This window comes from Dromaius novaehollandiae, chromosome 3 (genome assembly GCF_036370855.1).
Source record: "Dromaius novaehollandiae isolate bDroNov1 chromosome 3, bDroNov1.hap1, whole genome shotgun sequence".
NCBI classification, from domain to species: domain Eukaryota; kingdom Metazoa; phylum Chordata; class Aves; order Casuariiformes; family Dromaiidae; genus Dromaius; species Dromaius novaehollandiae.
In genome coordinates, this window is record NC_088100.1 from 67,484,373 (window position 1) to 67,505,159 (window position 20,787).

General features: G+C 39.5%; 1 protein-coding gene across 6 annotated transcripts in view; it reads right to left on the bottom strand.

Moving 5' to 3' along the window:
- Positions 1–20,787, bottom strand: part of PLAGL1 (PLAG1 like zinc finger 1) — a 56,297-nt gene that overhangs the window by 20,978 nt on the left and 14,532 nt on the right. For 4 of the 6 annotated variants that reach the window (XM_064509082.1, XM_064509084.1, XM_064509083.1 and 1 more), the window contains exon 2: positions 8,648–8,690. In XM_064509082.1, the coding sequence (XP_064365152.1) occupies positions 8,648–8,666 (19 nt within the window). In that variant the 5' untranslated portion in view covers positions 8,667–8,690. Of the gene's footprint in view, positions 1–4,987; positions 5,087–5,397; positions 5,574–8,647; positions 8,691–20,787 lie in introns of those variants that run through there. The other 2 variants (XM_026121473.2, XM_064509085.1) reach the window with 2 other exon arrangements.

Consider the following 20,787-nt stretch of genomic DNA (forward strand, 5'->3'; position numbering starts at 1 on the left):
TCACGAAGTCTGTGCAGCAAAAGATACCTGTGGTCTGGTGTCTCTTGCAGACTTCACAGCTAGGATTAAAAAGTTACCTTCACGTTTTGAACTCCTAAAAGGGCAGTAGCTTATAGGACTTTCCTGTAAACTTAAAGAAAACAGCAGGGAAGGTATATAGGTGTGTTTATCACAGTTTAACTTTGCTCTACGGTCAGAACAACTAGTTTATCAAAGTTCTTGGTACATTCATTCATCTGAAAATGACTTGAGATCAAGGCATTGGTTGATTGAAAGCTATGTAAAAAAATAATCTTTTTCTGGTTATTCTTGGGACTAAAACACATGTGTCACATTTCTGGTACACCACATGGTTTTTGGTTGCTATCAGAATCCATACACATAATGGGTACGATTCAAATGAAGTCACTTCCTGTAGTTTACATGTAATACTTTCTAATCAGCATGAACAAAGAGACTTCTCTCATTGCTGAAATCTGAATACATTTCAAACAATCAAATTGAAAAATGTAGTTTGATTTTACAGTTTTTTTTTTCCTTCTCTCCCCCTCCCTCCCCTGGCTTGGCATGAAGTCATATAAAATTAGTTCCAGAAACAGGGAAGGAGGCTAACAGCAAATTCGCAGAAACAACTGTCACTTTTTATGAGAAACAGTCTCAGTTAGCATAGCCTGATCCTAGAAAATGCACAGCAAAAGCTCCACAAGAGCTAAACTGTCCTATTGCACTCTATCTCTGTCCCCCATATCAGTCAGCAGCAACTGTTACTGGTGCAAGACAGCATCTCCCAGGTGTAACACCTTCTTCCGTTAGCTCTTTGCTGGCACTGTCCAAATTGTACTGCTTCACTATTGCAGACAGCAAAACTAAAATCCCACTGGCCATAGAAATTCAGACAACCATGATATTCAAACTGCTTGGAAGCAGCATGTGGCCTATAGGCCATATTTTGGTCCCCCTAATCTACACCTCTGATAGCAGACGTTTTACCTCCTGCAGCAGAAAACTTATCAAGCACGTTTCTTTGGAGGAGATTTTTGGCAGGCAGGTTGATTTACTTTACTGTCAGATCTTTTAGTGGATAATGCTTATGCTACTGTTTTAGTTCAGCTGAGACACCAGAATTTTCTATCTTTGTTCTAGCCAAAAAGTATGTGCATATGTCTTCCTGAATGTATGTACATAAAAATATATACATGCACACATCCACATACACACCATAACAAGAGTGTTAATACAGCTGACGATTTTATTTATGGCTGGTCAACACCATGGGCTCAGTCCTGATAAATGACATGCAGTGCCTCTAATGGCTAATGCTTAGTATTAATTAGTTGAAATATTTCCAGCATTTGCAACAATTCCTTAAAAGCAAACCTTAGACTGGGTGTCTCTGTCTTTTATTTAGACACATACTGTCATGAAACTTTTCACTGAACTTGGCTGATATTGGCCACCAAGTTCAGACCTCATCTAGAGGAAACCAACAAACAGCTTGCTCATAAAGCCTTCTCTTCTTAGGAAACCAGCCGAAACTGATTCTTGCTTTCACATTTGTGATAAAACTTTCAACATCGACTTGCAGGAACTTTCACATCAAAGATGCTATTGACTAAAATATATTTCTAGCTGATAACTGATAGTAATCCTCCAGTATTTAATACATTTTTATGTAAAGCTAAACACCTCTATGGACACTGAGGAAGGAAATACTGGTTTATCGCAAAACATAGTGAGGAAGTTTGGCACAGCAGAGTGAAGGGAAGCTGTACTTATCCTGCAGCTGGACAACTTCTACTTTTCCAGTTAACAATTCAGGTCTCCCATCAGTGTTCCAATTTACTTAACAGAAGAAAAAAAAGTTAATGCTGTTTTGAGCTAATGAATCCTAAAGTTTATATTTAGAACACTGAAATATATACTAAGGGTTCTCCTTAAAAGCATTACTTTTCTAAATGGAGGGTCATTAACAGCTTGGCAGAACAGCTTTAGCCTTTTCTACACATCTTTTGAAGAACAGAGGGCACAGCCAACAATTTCAGTTATGGCATTGAACGTCTACTTGTCTGATTTCTAGAACATGAAGGATGCTTGATTTTCCAGTTTTTATTCATGCTTAGTCCCTATTAAATGACTGTGAGTATTCTTTCAGGACTGGCCGTCTAAGGTCTCAGTCCTAAAACTAGTCCTAAGTATCCATATATTCACTTCTTCACATGAACTTCCTTTTTTTCATAATGTGACTATTCACACATGCAAAGAGCTAAGTGTATACATGGATATCAGCAGAATCGAGTCCCATGTTTTTTACATTGTGCTTCTATTCCCACCAGCTTTAGCCTGTCCCATTTAACTGTAACTGCTTCTAAAGGCTCCATCTACCTATTAAGATGTCTGTTCTGTGCAGCCCTAATTCAGACTTGGATTTTCCGCATGAAAATATGGGAGCACTCTAAACTCCATCTAAAATACTTTTATGAAAGACTAGCAGAGAATGCCTGCAATTTGTACCAAATATTTCACAAAAAAGTGCCCTGAATTAAAGAACAATACAAATTGAAAACAAAATGAAAAGCTTCTTTGGGAAGAAAATGGAGGAGACCCTCATTCTTAGCCTTTATGGTCCTGTTAATTATTGTCCTCTTTTAAGGCATGATGCGATTTCTTGAAAAAATACAGACCCTGGGAATCTCCACATCTGGACAGACACAAAAACATATGTGAATGAAAAAAGACATTCACACATATAAGTGTTGTACCAGCCAGTCTGCTGTGTTTCCATTTTCTTGTTCTCTTTTTCCCAGGATCTAACATACTTTTTTTCTACTCCAAAGACCTTCAGTGGGAACCAGAAGATAATTTTCTAATATTTTGACTGATATAGTACTAAAGAAATTATGTCCACCTGAGCTTTTAAATGAAAACAGCAACCGATTCAGCAGCAGTATAGGACATTTCCCTTACAATAACTACTCTCCTCTGGCATAAGGACAGCCTTGAGTCTACTTCTCTGAAAAAGTGAATTACATATTGCATGAATAGAGACTCTATTACTGGAGAACTACATCTGAGCTGCAAAACCTTGTGGTTTTAGAGAAGACTGCAGATTTTTTCTGCAGATAGAGCATTCTAAACTCCAATGATAATATATCTCAATAAAGCCCTATTTGTTCTGTTGACAGTCATCTTACTTTGAGGTTAAATAAAATCCAAAGACTTTTTCCATATTTATTTCTGATTAATTTGCAGAATTTCTTTAAAACTATTTCAAAAAGTCATGAAAGTGTTAAATAGAAACCATAAGTCTTTATTACTAAAATACACCTCTACTAAGAAACATCCTCACAAAGTAAAATTGAAAGCAATTTGTTTCAGTTTTCATACTTTCCTAGTTCAAAGAACAAGATGATCAGCAGATGTTAAAGGCACTGTGTTGGAGGAAACGGACCATTTGTCAGACATCTCTTTGTATAACCCTAATCATTTAACTTGCATACTTACTTAGAGCTATACATGCTCACATAACCCACAATATATTTGGTGTAACTTAGGCTGTTGGTTAGGCACCAATTATTTTGTACTACTTTTACTTCCAACATCACCAAGAGACCACAGCGATGTTAACATTTTACCGAGATCTTTGATGTCAGAAGAGCCCCTGGTACAAACGTCTTGTCAAAATATTCTCATATACTTCCCTACACTCCTATGGCTAAAGACTTTCTAATCCACTAAATTAAACACAACACTCTTTCTTGCCTTATCACCCAATTAACAGAAAATAAATGCTATTTTCTATCACAGGCAAATCACCTACTTTCGTTTCCACTGTACTAACTAAAAAAGCTCTGAATCAGCTGAGCTTTCCATGGCTGTAATTCTTCTTTATTTACAGTCACTCAACATTTTCGCAACACATCTAGGAGATTATAGCATTAAAATGATCTAAACATACATATCTTTCCAACTTAAATTTTAGCTGCTTCTGATGCCTATCAATGTAAATATAAATATAACTAAATCAGCTAACACCAGTGAGACATTTGTATAATAATAATAACAAAAACAACAACAATACAGCTCACAAACACAGACGTCACCCTGCTTGAGATCAAGGTTTTTACATCTCTGTCAAAAGCATAAATGCACTTGTCTCTCCCTCTGAAAATCTTGGAAATTTAGAGGGAGAACTCACAAGTAAAGCTGTCGATACTTTACAACTAAATAGCATGTTTTCATTTTCAGGATCCCAAAGTACACTACAGAAAACATGTTTGTATATGAAGCCCCAATGCTTCCAGGAAAAACAGGTAAGTTATTTGTCACAGAGAAGAGCAAACCAAGACAAAACTAATACGATTACTAGCTCAAAGTCACTCAAATTAAAAATGCTAGACTGAGGAACACAAATTACTCCAATAAAACACAAAATTTCCCAAGCAATACCACTGCAATTATGGGATTATTCAAGAACTTTAAAGCAACTGCACACACAGAAATACTTTGAATCCGGTTCACAACACAAAAACAATAGCTCCTCCTGCCTCGTAAGAACAAGGCAGCATGACAGCTAGTGTTCCATTCGGAGCTTCCCCTTGCACTTAAACCAACACACGGAGAAGTGACATTATATAACCTTTTTCCTTCAGTGATAAATTTGCCACACCTGAAAGTAGTAGCTTTCAGGAGGTCAGAAACCTTTTTCTTCAGTCACCACAGAAACTCATACAGGAACTCTGGGGATTTGTTCTCCTGTTTTAAGCGGGACATTTACATATGAATTACACACCAAATTCCTTTGGTCTCATAAACTGCTCTAGACTTCCACAAAGAAAATAGCTCTTCTTTGCTATCATCCTCATCTTGCTATTCTTTGTTGTCTTAACAAAAAGAGCTGTATCTCTTAAAAACATCAAGCATAATGGCAAATCTGTCTCTTGGTTCTGAGTCTTCACACAGAAGTAAGGGTTTGGAAATATAAACTTACATTTCAAGGGATTCTGTATTCCCAGATTTTCTGCCAGACAGGGTTGCTTGTTAGCCAGCTGCCATGTGTGAGTATTAACGTAGTGATATGCACTGGTCAAGAAAACATCTGATGCAATTCAGCTGATTCTCAAAGACATAAAGCACTGCATGTAAGAGCCTACAGAAGTGACTGCTGTTAAGGACCTGACTACAAGACCAAATACCAAATTATTTCCTATTACTTTTCATATCCATTAATCACTGTCAATTAAAGAATAAACAAACATATACCGAGGCTAAAAGCAACACCAGAGTCACTTAGGTGTTTCCCACGACAGAATACAATGCAAACATTGTTTCTGCACTCAGAAACACAAATGCAAACATTTCACAACTGTACTATCTTTAGGAAATCAAAACAATTCTTACCTTACTTAAATTTGTGGTTTTAGTAAAAAGTCATGCTCTTCCAGCCCAAGGTGGCAGGAAACGTGCCATCTTCATTCAGCACAGTTTTCCAAATACCCCAGTGTTCAGCTAAGTCTAACTCTGCTCTGTTTTGTTTTCACAAGAGGACCCATTCAGCACCATGTGCTCCTTTTCAGCTGTCAATAAACAGAAGCGGTGAATTCCCCAGGGCTTCACAAAGCTAGTTAGGCACAGCCATTCATTTCTCCAGGAAAACAGGGCATTGATTTCAGAGAATTCCCAGGGAGCAGCTCCAACAAAGAGATCAAAGACCCACCTTCTCTCCTGCTTTGCTTTCGGCCCGCCTGGCTGAGATGAACAGCGACAGGTTGCCCCAGGACGGGGCCCGAGCCCCCAGACCACCTCGTGCTCCATTCAAACTCATCTGCTTCCTACACCACAGGGACAGCCCCCGGCGCGAACCATGACAAACCCCTGCATTCAGGCAGCATAATATACTGCATGCTAGTTCATCCGAGGATTAAAAAAAAACAAGCTCTGAGGGAAGTCGCTTCCCTCATCAGTGGAGCCTCAAGAAGTGCCAGACATTTTATAATCTTCTTTTTTTTTTTCTTCTTGACTTCTCCATCAAAAACACAGAAATACTGGCTGTCACAAATTCATCAGGCTGAAACTTCACTGGGATGTCAGCTTTTTCACTTTATTTCCCCAAGCTTGAAGACATAGCTACTGAAGTCTGAGGTCCAGTCAGGGCAGCCCTTGTATTGTGTAGCCGTGAAATTCTCTTTGTGTAATTGATGCCAGACTACAGCATTTTTTTCCTACAAATCTAAGGTTCTTGTTTTGGTTTGGTTAAATTTTTTCATTTTAATTATACGTCTAGTCCTCATTAGTTTGACCTGGAACAACATTTCTAATCCTAGAATTTGACCTTGTATTGAACCAAGCATTAATGAAAGAGGGTGCTGTGGTTAAAGTTAGGGACTGAGTGTTTAGGCCATACCTTTACTACCAAATAATATGGGCCAGAAACTGTTTACAGTCACTGAAACCACTAAGTCCACATGTCTAAACAACCCTCCCTTTCTTCCCTTTTCCCCTACAAATAGGTTGGTTATATCCATATTACTTGTCCGGAACAGACCCCGATACATATTTTCCCAAAACATGCTTCTGTGTTGCCTGTTAGCACAGGCTGATATTAGCCTATGGCCAGACTCTGTGTTATTTAGTATTGTAAGTACAGACATAAAGCTCTGTAGTGAATTCCTGTCCTGTACAAATTTCTGAAGTTACTCTTTAACAACTTCCTGTCCACTGAAATTTTTCAAAGGCACTACCTGGTTGTCACAAACCCACGTGCATGTGTGTTTCCACCAGCAGGAACTTGGAAAATCCCCTGAGCACCAGTGCTGCTTTGCAATTATTCACACCTCATTGCGTGAGGAGAAGAAGAATATCTATCCCACTGGTAGGACCAAATATCACAATACTTGCCACAGCACAAGCAGTACAATACTCAGAAGACCAGAGACGAGCTGCAACAAAATGGTAGGGAAAACTGACCACTGCATCAAAGACAGCTGAGAACACAAGGAAATACAGAATCACAGAAAAATTTAGGATGGAAGGGACTTCTGGAGATCGTCTGATCCAACTTTCTGTGAAAACAGGGCCTTTAATTAGGTTATCCAGTGCCCTGTCAAGCCAAGCCATGAATATATCCAGAGAGGGAGATTCTACCACTTCTCTGGGCAGCCTATTTCTATGTCTAGCTGACCTCACAGTGGAGAATTTTTTCTTATATCCGGACAGAATTTCCCCTGAAGCAACTTGTGGCCGTTGCCTGCTGTCCTGTCACCACACATCCTAGCTAAGGAGGACTTCCACTGTCTCTGTAACTACTATTTAGGGATTGGAAGGACTGTGATCAGATCCTCACATGAACCTTCTCTCTTCAGGCTGAACAAACCCAATTCCTTCAATCTTTCTTCATATGTCAAATTCACTAACCCACTAATCATTAGGGAAAGTGTAAGAAAGACATTGATACTGAGCTGAAGGGAGGAAAATGAAACAGTGCTAGGGCATAAATTAGCTAAAAGAGCTGACCTAGCTTAAAAGCCTGAGTAGAGTTGAGGGGTTGTAACTGATTTTGACCAGGACGACTGTGCAGTCATCTTACCCTCTCTCCTTTCCTTAGCATTTCACCCTTGACAGCAGTTTTCCCTGATGATCACCCTGATGAGGCATATTGCATTCTTTATGAATCTTTTTTAGAGTTCTCCCTGCAGCTTCATGGCACTTGAACATCCCCCCAAGTTGCCAGTAGGTAGATAAAGATAGAAAAATGTACTTTCTCAAATAACTTGGTGTTGAAGTAGATATATGGCCTCCACAAATAGCTGTTTTTTTGCCAGTCAGCCACTAACGTTATTATTATCTGATTACAGTTATTGACAAAAAAAATTTTTTTTCTTTGTTCCTCTGAGGACATATCACAGACTAATAATATCGGTTTCCAAAATTCCCCTCTTATACTGCGCATAGGCAGTTGAACAGCCTGTGAAGGCAATGATAAAAAAAAAAAAAAAAAAAAAGGAAGCTGAGGCACTGGACAGATTCCAAAAGAAAGCATTTAGATTAGAACTACAAGCACAGAAAACGCACTTGATGCTGCAATGATCATAGGCTGGAGCAAGAAAGCATGAGTGTCAGGGATGCTGTGGAGGTATTTTTTTGCAGTAGCTGTGACAGCAAATTATAATAGTATACTGTTAGTATATTCTTTGCTCTTGAAAAAAAAGGATGGATAATAATGATGAGGAGTGAGATTTGGATGTGACTTGGATAATCGTGTCTTGGTAACACAGGAGTTAAATTCACAGAGGGATTTAAAAAAAAACACACAAAAATTCACTCAGTAATAATCTTGGTTATTACTTGTGCCAAAGATAGATAAAACATTTTAGACAGAATTGTAATTTTTAAAGTCTCAATGAATCAGTCTGTTCTTACACTATTCATGGGCCAGATTTTTACAATTTTACTCATATTAAGTCATGCCTTACTCCAAGAATAATCCCATTGATTATAATGGTAATATTATTCCACAGATGTCTCCGAAGAAAAGCAAATGTAAAAGCTGACTTTATATTTAAGATAAAAGACATCAATCATGAGCACATCTGGGAATTTGATAAAAACACATGGTCCAAAAATCACTGTGGGATGACGGAAATGTACTTACATAGCAGGTCTGTGGACATGTTTACAGATCAGGCAAAGGAAACCTACATAAAATAAATGAAAAAGAATGATCAGTTTTCTGAACTTATAGTATTCATATTTAAACTTGAAGTTAGGTATCATGCACATATCTTTTCAGTTCTTCAAATGGAGAGAACATATCTAGGGAAATCTAACATGGAAGAAGTGCATTTTTTGCAGAGGAAAAGAGTAAATCCATCTATTTTTTCTTTAGGGTGAAATACTGACCCTCATGATGGTTAGCAAGCTACGTCCAAATTAATTGTTTTTGGCTGGGAGAACTGAGGGAGGAGGAGCATGGAAGAAGGCAATGAAGGTGACAGAAAAAATGGATGGCAAAGAAGAATGAGGATCAAGGAGAAAACAACCTCAAGGGGAGTAAAGAAGTGGTAAGTTAAGAATGCAGAGCAGGACGAGGTGCAGAGTAGTCAGTAGCCTGCTGGTCAGAATACGCCAAGAAAGAAGCCGTGACTTTGCTGGACTGTCCGTAAGTGAGATGAGGAAGCTCCGCTATCTGCTGCCATTTAGGAGCAGACTGAAGTGCCAGTTTCAAGTTTGAGAAGACGAAACTCCTGGTGACCCACTATAAGCGTCTAAGTTGGGGCCTTAGCTTGAGGATGTGCAATTTGTCCCTTGACATAAGAGCAGACATGATAAGCATTTCCCCCACCATTTACTCAACAATGATGTAAATTCAGATCATCACTGAGCAAGATAACAAGTACAATGATTACATTTATCTATTTATCAACTGATACTTTTTTTATTTCCATTTGTAAGTGCTCATAGACCTCATCCCAAGACCATGACACACTTAGCAAATCACACTTGCTGTATTACCATGTGTCTAATCACAATATAATCAAATCCTCATGGATGTAAATACAGTCAATTCTAGCATAAAAGATATTATGCAAAGAAAATATTTTTTACAGATGCTTCAAACTGTAGAAGTTGGAAGAGTTTTGACATCAAAATATAAAGAGCTGCCTAGTCTTTCCTTCCCACATGCTTAAAATATTTCTTTCAAACCTATGCTGCCTTCACTAAAGAGCAGACAAGTGCATGCTTTGCATTTTAAAGAGTAATTGCGGGTGAAAGAGGGCAGTGAGGGGTGGTTGACAGGTATGCTGTAGTCTTTGTTTCAGAAACTTCAGACTTTCAGTACAAAACCAAAAAGATTCCCCCCACCTTTGGGCTGCACACATTCCCTGACATCCAGGGGATAAAACCGATAGTGGGCAGCTCATCAGACACCTTCAGCAGGGAAGCCACTACAAGCAAAGACACTTCAATTGCTCACACATACTTATCTAGTACCTCTTGAGATGTCCTAGGGTATCTAAGGCATCCACAAGAGGCAAAGGGATTTAACACTGGTTGTGCAGGAAAACGGCTGCCTCCTGGAACAGGAGCTAGAAGCCAGGCAGGACTACTGAGGGCGTCTCAGATGGCACTAGAAGTTTATGTTTAAACAAATGAGTAAAGTCCTACAGTATTGCACTTTGGGTCTGTTTTTATTAGAAACCAGGCAGAAGACACCCAGGATGCTGGTACATCGTTTCTGTCCGAGATCAAGGGTAAAGCTGAACATGACGAGCTAAGCAGAAGTGCCAGCACATCAACTTCTCTTCTGTAACCACTCTTCACTGCCATAACAGTGAACATACAGCTTAGAATAAGCTAGATTTTGTCTCAGACTGGGACGGTAAAGAAGTATGCACATGAAAAAGACAGAAACAGGCCTTCTTTCCCAGGTGAAAACACTGATGCTGAGAGCAGGCTTTTTAAGCAGCAAGTTTCCTAGCCTGGTATCAGCCAGAAAACACTTCCATGTTGCAAAAAACTACTTTGCAGTTTGACTCCACTCTGGCCAAGAGTGAGGCACTTGTTTGTGGTATTAATTTCTACGAACTTTGGTCTTGTGGAGGGAACGGTGGACTTTAATGGCATCCATATTTGGCTGTACACATGCCAACCCTCTCATTCTCAAACACAGCAGGCCACACGTTGTCACTGTCAAAGCAGTGTCATGAACTACTAGAGATTTCATCCCTCCCCTAAATTACTAGGCAAAATGATTTAATTTGCAAGCATTTGGTTTACAGAGCAATTACCTGGTAAAGCATCACACACAAGTTCTCCCCTTCCATATCACTTGTGTCAGCAGTTTATCTATATCCTACCACACCTGGTCTACACCAGTCTCCTGGCAGGAAAAAGTCCAACCTCAGCCCATCCTCTCCCCACGCTTCAAGCATCTGCCACCCAGCCACATTCCAGTGACTTTGTGGTACATGTATTTAACCCATTTAAGGTTTGGCTGAATCATTCTACTGCATCATCTACTTTGATGGTAGTGGAGGGAGCAGGGAGAAGAAGGAGGAGCACATACACCCCTTGGGACAGCAGTCTATTCCTCTTGGCACAAGGACAGGCATAGCTCAGAATGGCATCCAAGGGGCCCTGAGCAGTGTCCTCTATTTACCACCACCAGAGGTGCCATAGGTGTTGTTTCTACCAGAGTGGAGCCCATAGCATGCCACATCAACCTACTGAGAATAGAGGAAGCAGAAGTACTTCACAGCAGCAGGCATTCTGTGGGTAGGGAGGAGAGGTGAAGATCTGAATTGGTTAGACCACCTACAGCAGCACACAAAGCCAAATCACTCTTAGAGCTGGAAGAAAAGCAGTATGACACACAGCAGCACAAAAAGACGTGAGACGTCTTCACTGCACTCAAAATGCTCATCTGCTGCTGGCATTGGGGGCAGATACTAGAAGCATGAGGAGGTTCTCCATTCGCTCGTAACTCACAATCAGCTACAAAAAACACAGCAGAAAAACGCTATTGCACAGATTGTCTCTTCCTTCCCCTCCCTTTTGTCCGTACTGACAAGACTGCCTTCTTCAATCTGAGGCCAAGAGGAAATCAGTGCCCTGACACTGCCATCTACCAACTGCTCCACATGGCATGCAAGTGCCACTAGAGGCAGGTCACCTTATATAGATCTCTGCTCCTAACAGTCCTTCTAGGAGATGGTCAAAGGAACAAGACTCTGCTGCAAAACAGTTTGTCCCAGAGAATGAGGGTGCTATGAAGAGGATAACCATAAATCACCAGGTTGTCTCTCTCCATGGGCCCTCAAACCCTGAGGGGGTTTCTTTTTTCTTCCCTGTAGGGGAAGATGATGAAGCATTCGCAGCAGCAACCCCATAACACCTATGTCCAGCACTTGGACTACAGACGAAGAAGGAGGGCATCCTTGAGGGCATCCTGGACCACTGCAACACAAGCCACAGAAGCCACCTGCAGAACAACAAAGCAGCAGGCGAACAGACACAAGGAACTACTCTCTTTTAGCGGTCAGCCAGGGTGTCATCTTTGACAGAAGAGAACAGTCACAGCAAAGGTGTATTTGCAGAGGCAGGGGAGCGTAAGCAGAGAGAGCTAAGAGCTCCTTCGTAAGCTGTTCCAGCTCCTCCCTGTAGTTACCTTCAACATGGGCCCAGAACCTCCTGTCCTTCTAGCTGCAGAAAATAACTATCATACGCACCCTCTTGCTTCCAGGTCAGCCTTCTGGCAAACGAAGGCAGCTCTTGCACAGTGTATTGCCCCCTGTCTAAGGGGGATGCAAGCACATGCAGAATGGCACATGCAGAGTCATGGCAGCTACTTCGGCTGTGCCAGCTAGGCACTGTGCCTGGTGGTTTCTGGCCACGCTGGCCACTTGTCAACCTAAACTTAGGTGGTTGGCCACTGGCCATGTTGGCCTCAGTTTAACAGCCCCATTGGCTTCTGTGTTTTTCTGTGTTTTCACTTCTTTTAAACCACATTGGTCTTTATATGAAGCATTGCAGGTATATTGGCCAAAGTTGCTAGGCTGCACACACAGCCGGATGAAGTTGGTTTTGTTTGCTTTTAAACACTCTTCTTTCTCATCAGTGGATAGCAAAAGAGGAGGAGGAGAGTGGGGATATTTCCCACAAGCAAAAACTTCAGCCCTGACAATTAATTTGAGGCAAGGACTTCTGGGGTCATATCAGGCTTTCAGTTATCAGGAAATTAGCTTATGTATTTAGGATGAATAGCGCTTGACAGGATAAGTATAACAGATGGCTGACAGCATTTACACATAGTAAGGCAGTGATTACAGGCTCTCATTGAATGAGGAAAAATTCAGTGCCTCATAGTGGGGAAAGAGAGTTATGTATTTGTAAGAGCCAGTGAGGAAGGGTTCTGCACTGCCTGTCATGCAGAGAGGGATGCTATAGAGAATGTTTGTGTAGGAGCCAGGTAGGAGGCTTTTAGGTTTGGGGGTTTGTTGTTTAGTTGTTCCACCATTCCTACAAATTTAGATACTATGCATATTGGGTTTTAGAAGTCACTGTAGGGGGCACACAGCAAATGTGTGTGGCCTGGGGTGGGTACATACTGTGGCTGTGGGAGAGCCCTGAGTCCCCAGTGGGAAAGGGAATGCCTGCTACCCCTTTTGTTCTGATGTGGATGATACAAAAGGAAGGAAATCAGCCAGAGTGTTTCTGCTAATAGTCCATGAGGGCCTTCCTGAGGACAGGGGTCCATGCTGCAGCAAAGGAAAGGTGACCCCCAACATACAAACACACAGCAGGGGAGACCAGTCTGCCCAGGACCTCTGAGACAGCTCTTGGTGCATGTAAGACAGACGTGAAGGCTGTGAATAATGGCCTTGATGACCACCTTGCTAACCATGGATATCCGCATTCCCAACGGTTGAACACTGACTGACAGTATGAGGGGGCAGCAAAGGCTCCCTGCTCTACTCCTCCTGCACCTACGACAGCATCTGGCTGAGGTTTCTGAAGGAAGGTCTCATCCAAAATCCTGTACCCACTGCAGGTTACCGCAGATTTCTAGGAGGATAATGCAGTCTCACCAATCAGCACTTGCTTCTCTGGCCCTGAACCTCCTTTTGAGGAGACAGGAGGTTCACTGCAAGGCAGGCCAAGAAATAGCTCTAAGAGCTTCACAGCATCTGCAACACGAGACTACAACTAGCTAGACCTGCCTGCAATGCCACAGCATTCTCACACCGATTTCTGTGTCAGGGCTCTCCCTTTGACCCAATGCTCTTCCAGAAGGCATATATTTACTTTCCCTGGCATCACTGTCCAGAAAGCAAGAGGAAAAGCAAGCATAGATGTAGAAAGAGATGACTAACAGCAACAGGAACAGCTTGCATATTATCACCCTTATGCTGTCATTATTTGCATGATGATGTCATCTGCCTAAGACAAATGACAGGAAAACATGCTGTCTGCAGAAGAGACCTATATTGTGCAGAGACAAAGACCTGGAATATGACAGAACAATCCCCTATGAACCCTCAGCAGATGTTGGCAAGTTCCTTACGTAACCTTCAGCACAACAGTCTGCCACAAAAAGCAATGCAGATTTCCAGCACAGGCATACCCTTTGTAATGATCTGACACCATATGGCTCAAGAAGGCACCTCAGTTTCTTGCTGCATGCCAGAGAGATGTGTTAGTTAATCAGTTGCTGGAAGACTCTACTCCCAGCGCTGTGAAGCTGTCTCTCCACCTTACTGATGCAGCTGAAAAGGGGACATTGTGTCATACTTCAGATACCATGAAGAATGTGCTGGACAATCACAGCACTTGTATCTTTGCCTACAGATTCACACACCCTAAGGTAAAAACAACTTATTGTTATCTAAGTACCTTTTATCACATTTTAACTGAGTAAAGGTAAAATGCAAGCAAAAGCACTTTTTCAAAACATATAAACTAAGTAACACAGTTGCAAGTGTCCTTAAAATACACAAGCAAAGACATGACAGGAAAACCACACTTAACCTACTTACATTGAGATTAAATCAGGAAGAACTCTCTTCCCCATTATAGAAATTGGTTGCCAGCGTTTCTTTTTCAGCATGCCTTACACCTCAGGTTGTACACATGAGAAAGCACACCTTCAGCAGACAAGGCAGCTATTATACAGCATTAGAATCCCATTAGCGTTTCCTCCTTGTTCCATTTTGGCTATCACTAGCACTGGTATAGGCCATCTGTATTTGTGCTTACACAGTTTCTATTCTCCCAAACTGATGAAAAGGAAGAAAAATCATAATGAAGTAGAAATGATTTAAGTACTAACAGAGGAAAAATAATATGCAGGGCCAAAATCTCCATTCAGAAACATCTATATTGATTTTGTGAATCCTTTCTAAATTTTTTTTCAGTCCCACATGTGCATCCACAATCACGATTCGGTCCATGTTAAGTACAACTCATCAAATATCTATCAGTGAAATTCTGTGTATTTTGTATCTACTGTTTGTAGCAGCCCTTAATGGAAAAAATATTAAAGATGGAATTATAAATCATTTTATAATTTATAATATAAAATAGTATATACCTATACATTCATAAAATCATAATAGTTTCAAATTATATAATTATTTTATAATTTTAAAACACCATAGCTCTTTCACCATTGCAATACTTTTCTTTACTGTATTTCCTTCAATAAACAAAGAACTTGAGCATAACAACATAGAAACATTTGCATCCCAGTTTTAGCAAGCCGCCTCATTGATATTGCAGAAGTGGCTTCATATGGAAGCCTTATTTGTGAATGTAAAAACTAATGAAAATTGTAAGTTATAGCTGGAACATCTCTCTTTTACAAAGCACTATGCAGATGTAAAAGAACTGTGCACAAAATCACAACAGAGACAATGTGGGTGGAAAGCAGTAATGCACTCAAGGATGTGGTTTCTCTAATGAGTTTACTAAGAATATTTTGTATAGCTTCTTGATATTGTTTTAAAGCATGTATATACATACGTACACACACACGCATACAAATGCATAAACACAGTCCTGCTGCTGAAGAATACTTTATACATTTATATGCATTTCTAAAAAATTAAATGGCTTGGTATGCAAGCAACCAAGAGCCCTGTCAATTTCCAGCGACTTCAAGAGCTCAGGCATCCCATTGACTTCAACAATTTTTGGATCAGTGGGCTATTATTTTGCCAAAGTTACACTGATTTATAAATTTGGACAGAATGCACCAAAAAAGTCCTGTCTTTCCATTCCTTGCACCAACCAATCAATTCTAATCTGGTTAAAATAACCTCCGCATAAAGCACTGTCGAATATGGTCCACATATGAGCCTAATCCATCCAAGCCTATTTCCAGTTTTAAAAAAAAATCTATTTTCATGAAAAGCAAATCCACATGATATTCTGTGTCTTCTATAAAACACAAAGACAAAAAAATCCCACCCCACTCTGTTTCTAGGCAAGCAAGTTTGCACCGTTCTGAAATACGGCCATATCTCTCATCAAAGTTTTCCTAGCCTCATGTCACTTGATGTTGGTCTATTCTGGTCAGCAAAAGACCAATGGCAGATAATACGTCAAGGAGAGTCCTTGCTCATCCCCAGTGCACTGATGACAGAAGAAACCCTAGTAAGCAATATTTTTAAGGAGAGTAAAAAAACAGATAAATTCCAAGTACGCCAGGGAGAACCTCAGTGTAAAATCTAAATCCAATGCTCAGAAAGAAAGGAAATTGCATATATCTATTTTACACTGTTACATTTTGTTGCTTGATTGTTCCCATGTCAGCCTGAAGCATGAGCACTCACAGGCCCACAAACATCTTGACTTCAAGCGAGGAAGAGTCCTGAAGCCCAGCTTTTCTTGGAGACAGAACCCAGGAGAGCCTGTGCAGGGAAGCAGTGCACCTGAAGGAGCTCCTCAATCTCTGGGATTGGAAACTCCAGCAGCCGGGTATGCTGGGGCGCCCACCAGCCCCACAAAGCCCCAGGGAAGGGTCTCAAATGCCTTGCTCTTCCTCACCAAGGGCTGCCCTGCAGCCTGGCTTTGCAAAGCACTCAGCTCTCTGATCTTGATCCAGCAAGGCTTTTCTACTTTTTGCCTGTATCCTACCACCATTGACTTGAAGGGAACCATTTGTACATGCAAAGACAAACTACTCTTCATTATTTTGCTGGGTCAAGATCAAGGCACCAAACATCTTTCTGGATGCTTGTTTTGTTATGAGAATCAGCTAAAAGAAGCTAAAAAAAATCTTAAAAGTGTGAGTTTTAAAAAGCCTAAAGACCCAGGAACATTCCTAAAATAGCTTGCATTCCACAGCAGAGGCCAAAAACATTTCCATTTCAATGAGTCTGTAGAGAGGATGCTTGTGTACTTGTTGAAACTCAGGACTGAACTGGAACAAAGCAAACACAAAACCCACTTGTATGAAACCATGTGAAAAAGCATATTTTCTGTAAGACATTCTTCCTCAATTCATTGCCTAAACTATTTTCATCATTTTAGACTTGAATCTGAATATTCTTTTTAAGAACAGGAATTTACTTTAGGGGAGGGCAGTCATTTCCACTTCTCTCGGTTGGATAGATTGACAGGCAGATTTCTTTTCCTTGTCCCTATACACAACTGCATTCTCTTCAGGCAACCTAGCACAAAAAGTCAACAAGTCTCCTGGAGCTAAACAAAGGTTTTATGAAAAACTTGGCTTTAACAGTATCGTCTTTCATAAGCTCACTACAGATAAAACATACTAGTAGCTGCCAGCTTCCCAACATGACAAATCGAACCCACAGCAGAGACGGACAGACCAACTAGCCCGTAAGCCCACACACTGCACAAATCACACCTGTGACCAAAAAGGGGGAATTATTGACATATTTAGTAACTACTTCAACAACATAACTGAATTTCAGGAAATCATAAAAATAGATTTGTCATCTGGAAGCCAACCTCTTAATTACATATCTTGCTTAGAATACAGTATTTTAAAATTTCCCTGCTTCAGATACTCACAAACATTGCACACATCTACGACGCCATCCACACGTGAGTGTCTGACATCTTTCTATTTCAGGGTAGTGTTGCTGCTATATTATGTAAATACTAATATTCAAATTATTTGGTCAAATTCTACTTCCAGAGTCTCAGCACAGATTCTTTAGCAGCTTTAAGTTGCAATGCTATGAAATGATAATTTACTTACTGTGGAAGTTTTACCTGAAAAAGGACTTCAGGTTCAGAATACTGGTATTTTTACAAGTTATCCACATGCATTTTTGATGCATCATACAATCTCAATGGTGTTTTTACCAGGTTTAGCCATTTTGTCTCTTTACCTGCTTTATAAAAGCTGGATGTCTATATATGTAAATAATACATGAAAGCATATTGCTTCTTAATGGCATCTTGGCTACTACAAATTTTTCTTTCCCATGTCCACTCTGACAGTCCTCAGACTTAGTGAAGTGCTTGACTGGTCTGAAGGAATCAAAGATAACACTAATATATCCTCAAAACTCAAACTAGAGTGTAAGCAAAGATTTTTAACAAGGTAAGAATTTAATACGTGAGGTAGAAAGATAACAGTTACCGATTTTTTTTAATTAAATACCACAAGTCTTGCACTGGTTAACAGGTGCCTGTCACTTCCCTCAAATTCTTTTGCCACCTGTATACTCTGAGATTTTCTATCAACTGGAGTTGGACTTGCCAGTGGCAGATTCAGTAGTAAGAACCTAAATTCCTTCACCCTTATTTGTATTTGTGAAATGACGAGAGTGGGATATTTCATGAAAAATCCAACCTATCATTTCATATGCTACAGGTGCAAAGGGCTATTATTAAAGCTAATTTACTGAACTTGAGCCATTACGTTAAATCATCAGGGACTAATTCTATTGGAATTAAATTGTAACTGGAGGAATGACGTATTTTTCTCTTTTTAAAAAAAGGATGTTAATTTTAGAGGTTATCTTTTCAAAGCAGTGTTTAGAATGTCCACGTTGTACAACTCAGAAAAAATCCAAATCCTCCAAACACTGCATATATACACTTGATTAATGAAAATTACACATTTTCAAATACTATTTAGCTTTTTCCTTAATTTTTCCTTGTGCAGAACACATTGATGATTTTCAGAATCATCGTATTGCTGCATAATCAAAGTGCATTGCTGAATAAAGGTAGATACATATGCAATACACTGAATCAGCATTCATATTCAGCTTAACAACCTCTTTCTCAGACAAAGGAGAGAGAAAAAGTTACTCCTCACTGACAACTAAAGATCAGCCGAATCTCTTGTGTTTCCAAACTGAAAGCTTGTAACATAACATTATAATTAGACCCCTTCCTTTCAGAGGTCTGTTTGGAAGCCTTCTCAGCAATTGTAGGATGTACAAATTTTGCTGGGATCCTGTGTCACTTCTTGCACGTTACTTAAACAAGAAGCCAAAAAATGCAGCATTACATGTACAATGCTTGTGCTTGTTTAAAATTGCAGCCTTGCAATTTCATCTTGCATAGTAACATAGTCTACTCTTTTCTGAGGCAAAATTGAAACTGGAATAAATTAAAGGAGACTGGCTCTTGTCTATGCAAGCTTCTTTTTTCAGTGCTGGAGAATGTGGAAGGAATTATGAAGTCAGAATAACAACGCCAATGCTGAAGAGCCCTGCAGAGACTGGGAAAGAAGAGTTCAGCAACTATCTCCACAGAATGAAAAAACGCTTAAAAATAAGTGACCATTAACTTCCAAATCAAAACTAAACCAGAAACCTGAAATTTGGTGCAGTATGGATTAACGAATGGCAAGTACAGGCAGATATAAAACATACCCCACATTACAGTAGTTCATCATTTTTATTATAGTCACTTATCTGTATGCCATTTTTTTTTCAGAAACAATCTTGGAATCTCTTTAATTTCTTCAAAGGCTCCAGCCGCAGAGAGAAATACCATTTATCAAGTTAAACATTATTCCTGATATAGAAAAGCTTGTAACAATCATCTAGAAAAATTCCTGTGACCTTTTGTTAAAAGTTCAGCAAGAGGTCATTTGTCCTTCTTATATCTTCACTCAGTTACATGACCTCTTCAACTCTCAACTTTGACATTTGAAGCATTCATTCAGTATGGTTGAGTGAGTTAACGGAAAGTAACCCAAAACAACTTAAACATTTGACATTTGTACCCCAGCTTACCAAAAGGTCATTTTAATCAAATCTATATGAACATATTCTGCGAGATGAGCATATAGGACGTGAGGTCTGCAGATAGAAGAGATCAGGGTAATTTAAAAGCATCCACTATAGGCTAGTTAGAGTGTCAGTAAAATTGTTACAGTGTATGTAACTTGTTGCACCGTGACATTCTAGTCTTCAACATCTGCTACAGTGTTAAAAAAAAAAAAACAGGGTTTCTAAGAAATGGTCACTGATGACATGGTAACCAGATTAGCATTGGGAGAATCGTTATCATTCAGAATCAATGCTCTGCTGGGACAAGCTGAAGGCACAGTTCACACTTTTCCCAAAGATTTTGTTTTAAGCTGTCCTGCAGACTGCATGGGTTCATCTTTTGAAGATTATTCTTGCCAAAATAAATGATTAAAAAATTATTATTTATTGCAATTTAAGAGTCTGGAACCCAATTATGCTATGGGAAGTCTAATAGCAACTTTAGAACTTAAATAGATCAATGGTATTTCCTGCTATCAGATTGGAATTTAGAATAATCTCTAGTCAGATTATTCTTTTTCATATTAAATTAGATGATTAATGAAGTAATCAGTGTAAATCACCAACCACAAAGACAATTCAGAGAGATTTAAATATTCTCAGAAATTAGAGAATTTGACAATTAAAAATCATTATATTAATACATTCTGCTAATAGTTTCCAGATCTAAAAATGCACTCATTTTACTCATTTTTCCAGATCTTAAAATGCATTCATTGTCTTCAAATATACTGTGAACTCTTTTACTGATTTGGGTATGAAATATTATTTAAAATGATTGAATTTTTATCATGAAAAATCTGTTTTCAAATAGTTTTAAAAGTTAATAACTGTTTCTGCAATGTCCTATTTTAAATTACTTTAAAATGCCAACTCTTTTAAATGCTGATAAAAGACGTGAAAAAATTAGCAAATTAGCAAAAATTTGACAAAACATTTTTTAATGAAGACTCACAGCTCATTCTCAACTGAATCACTTTGATGACCTCTAATACACTCTTACACACTCTGTAACTCAATATTAGTA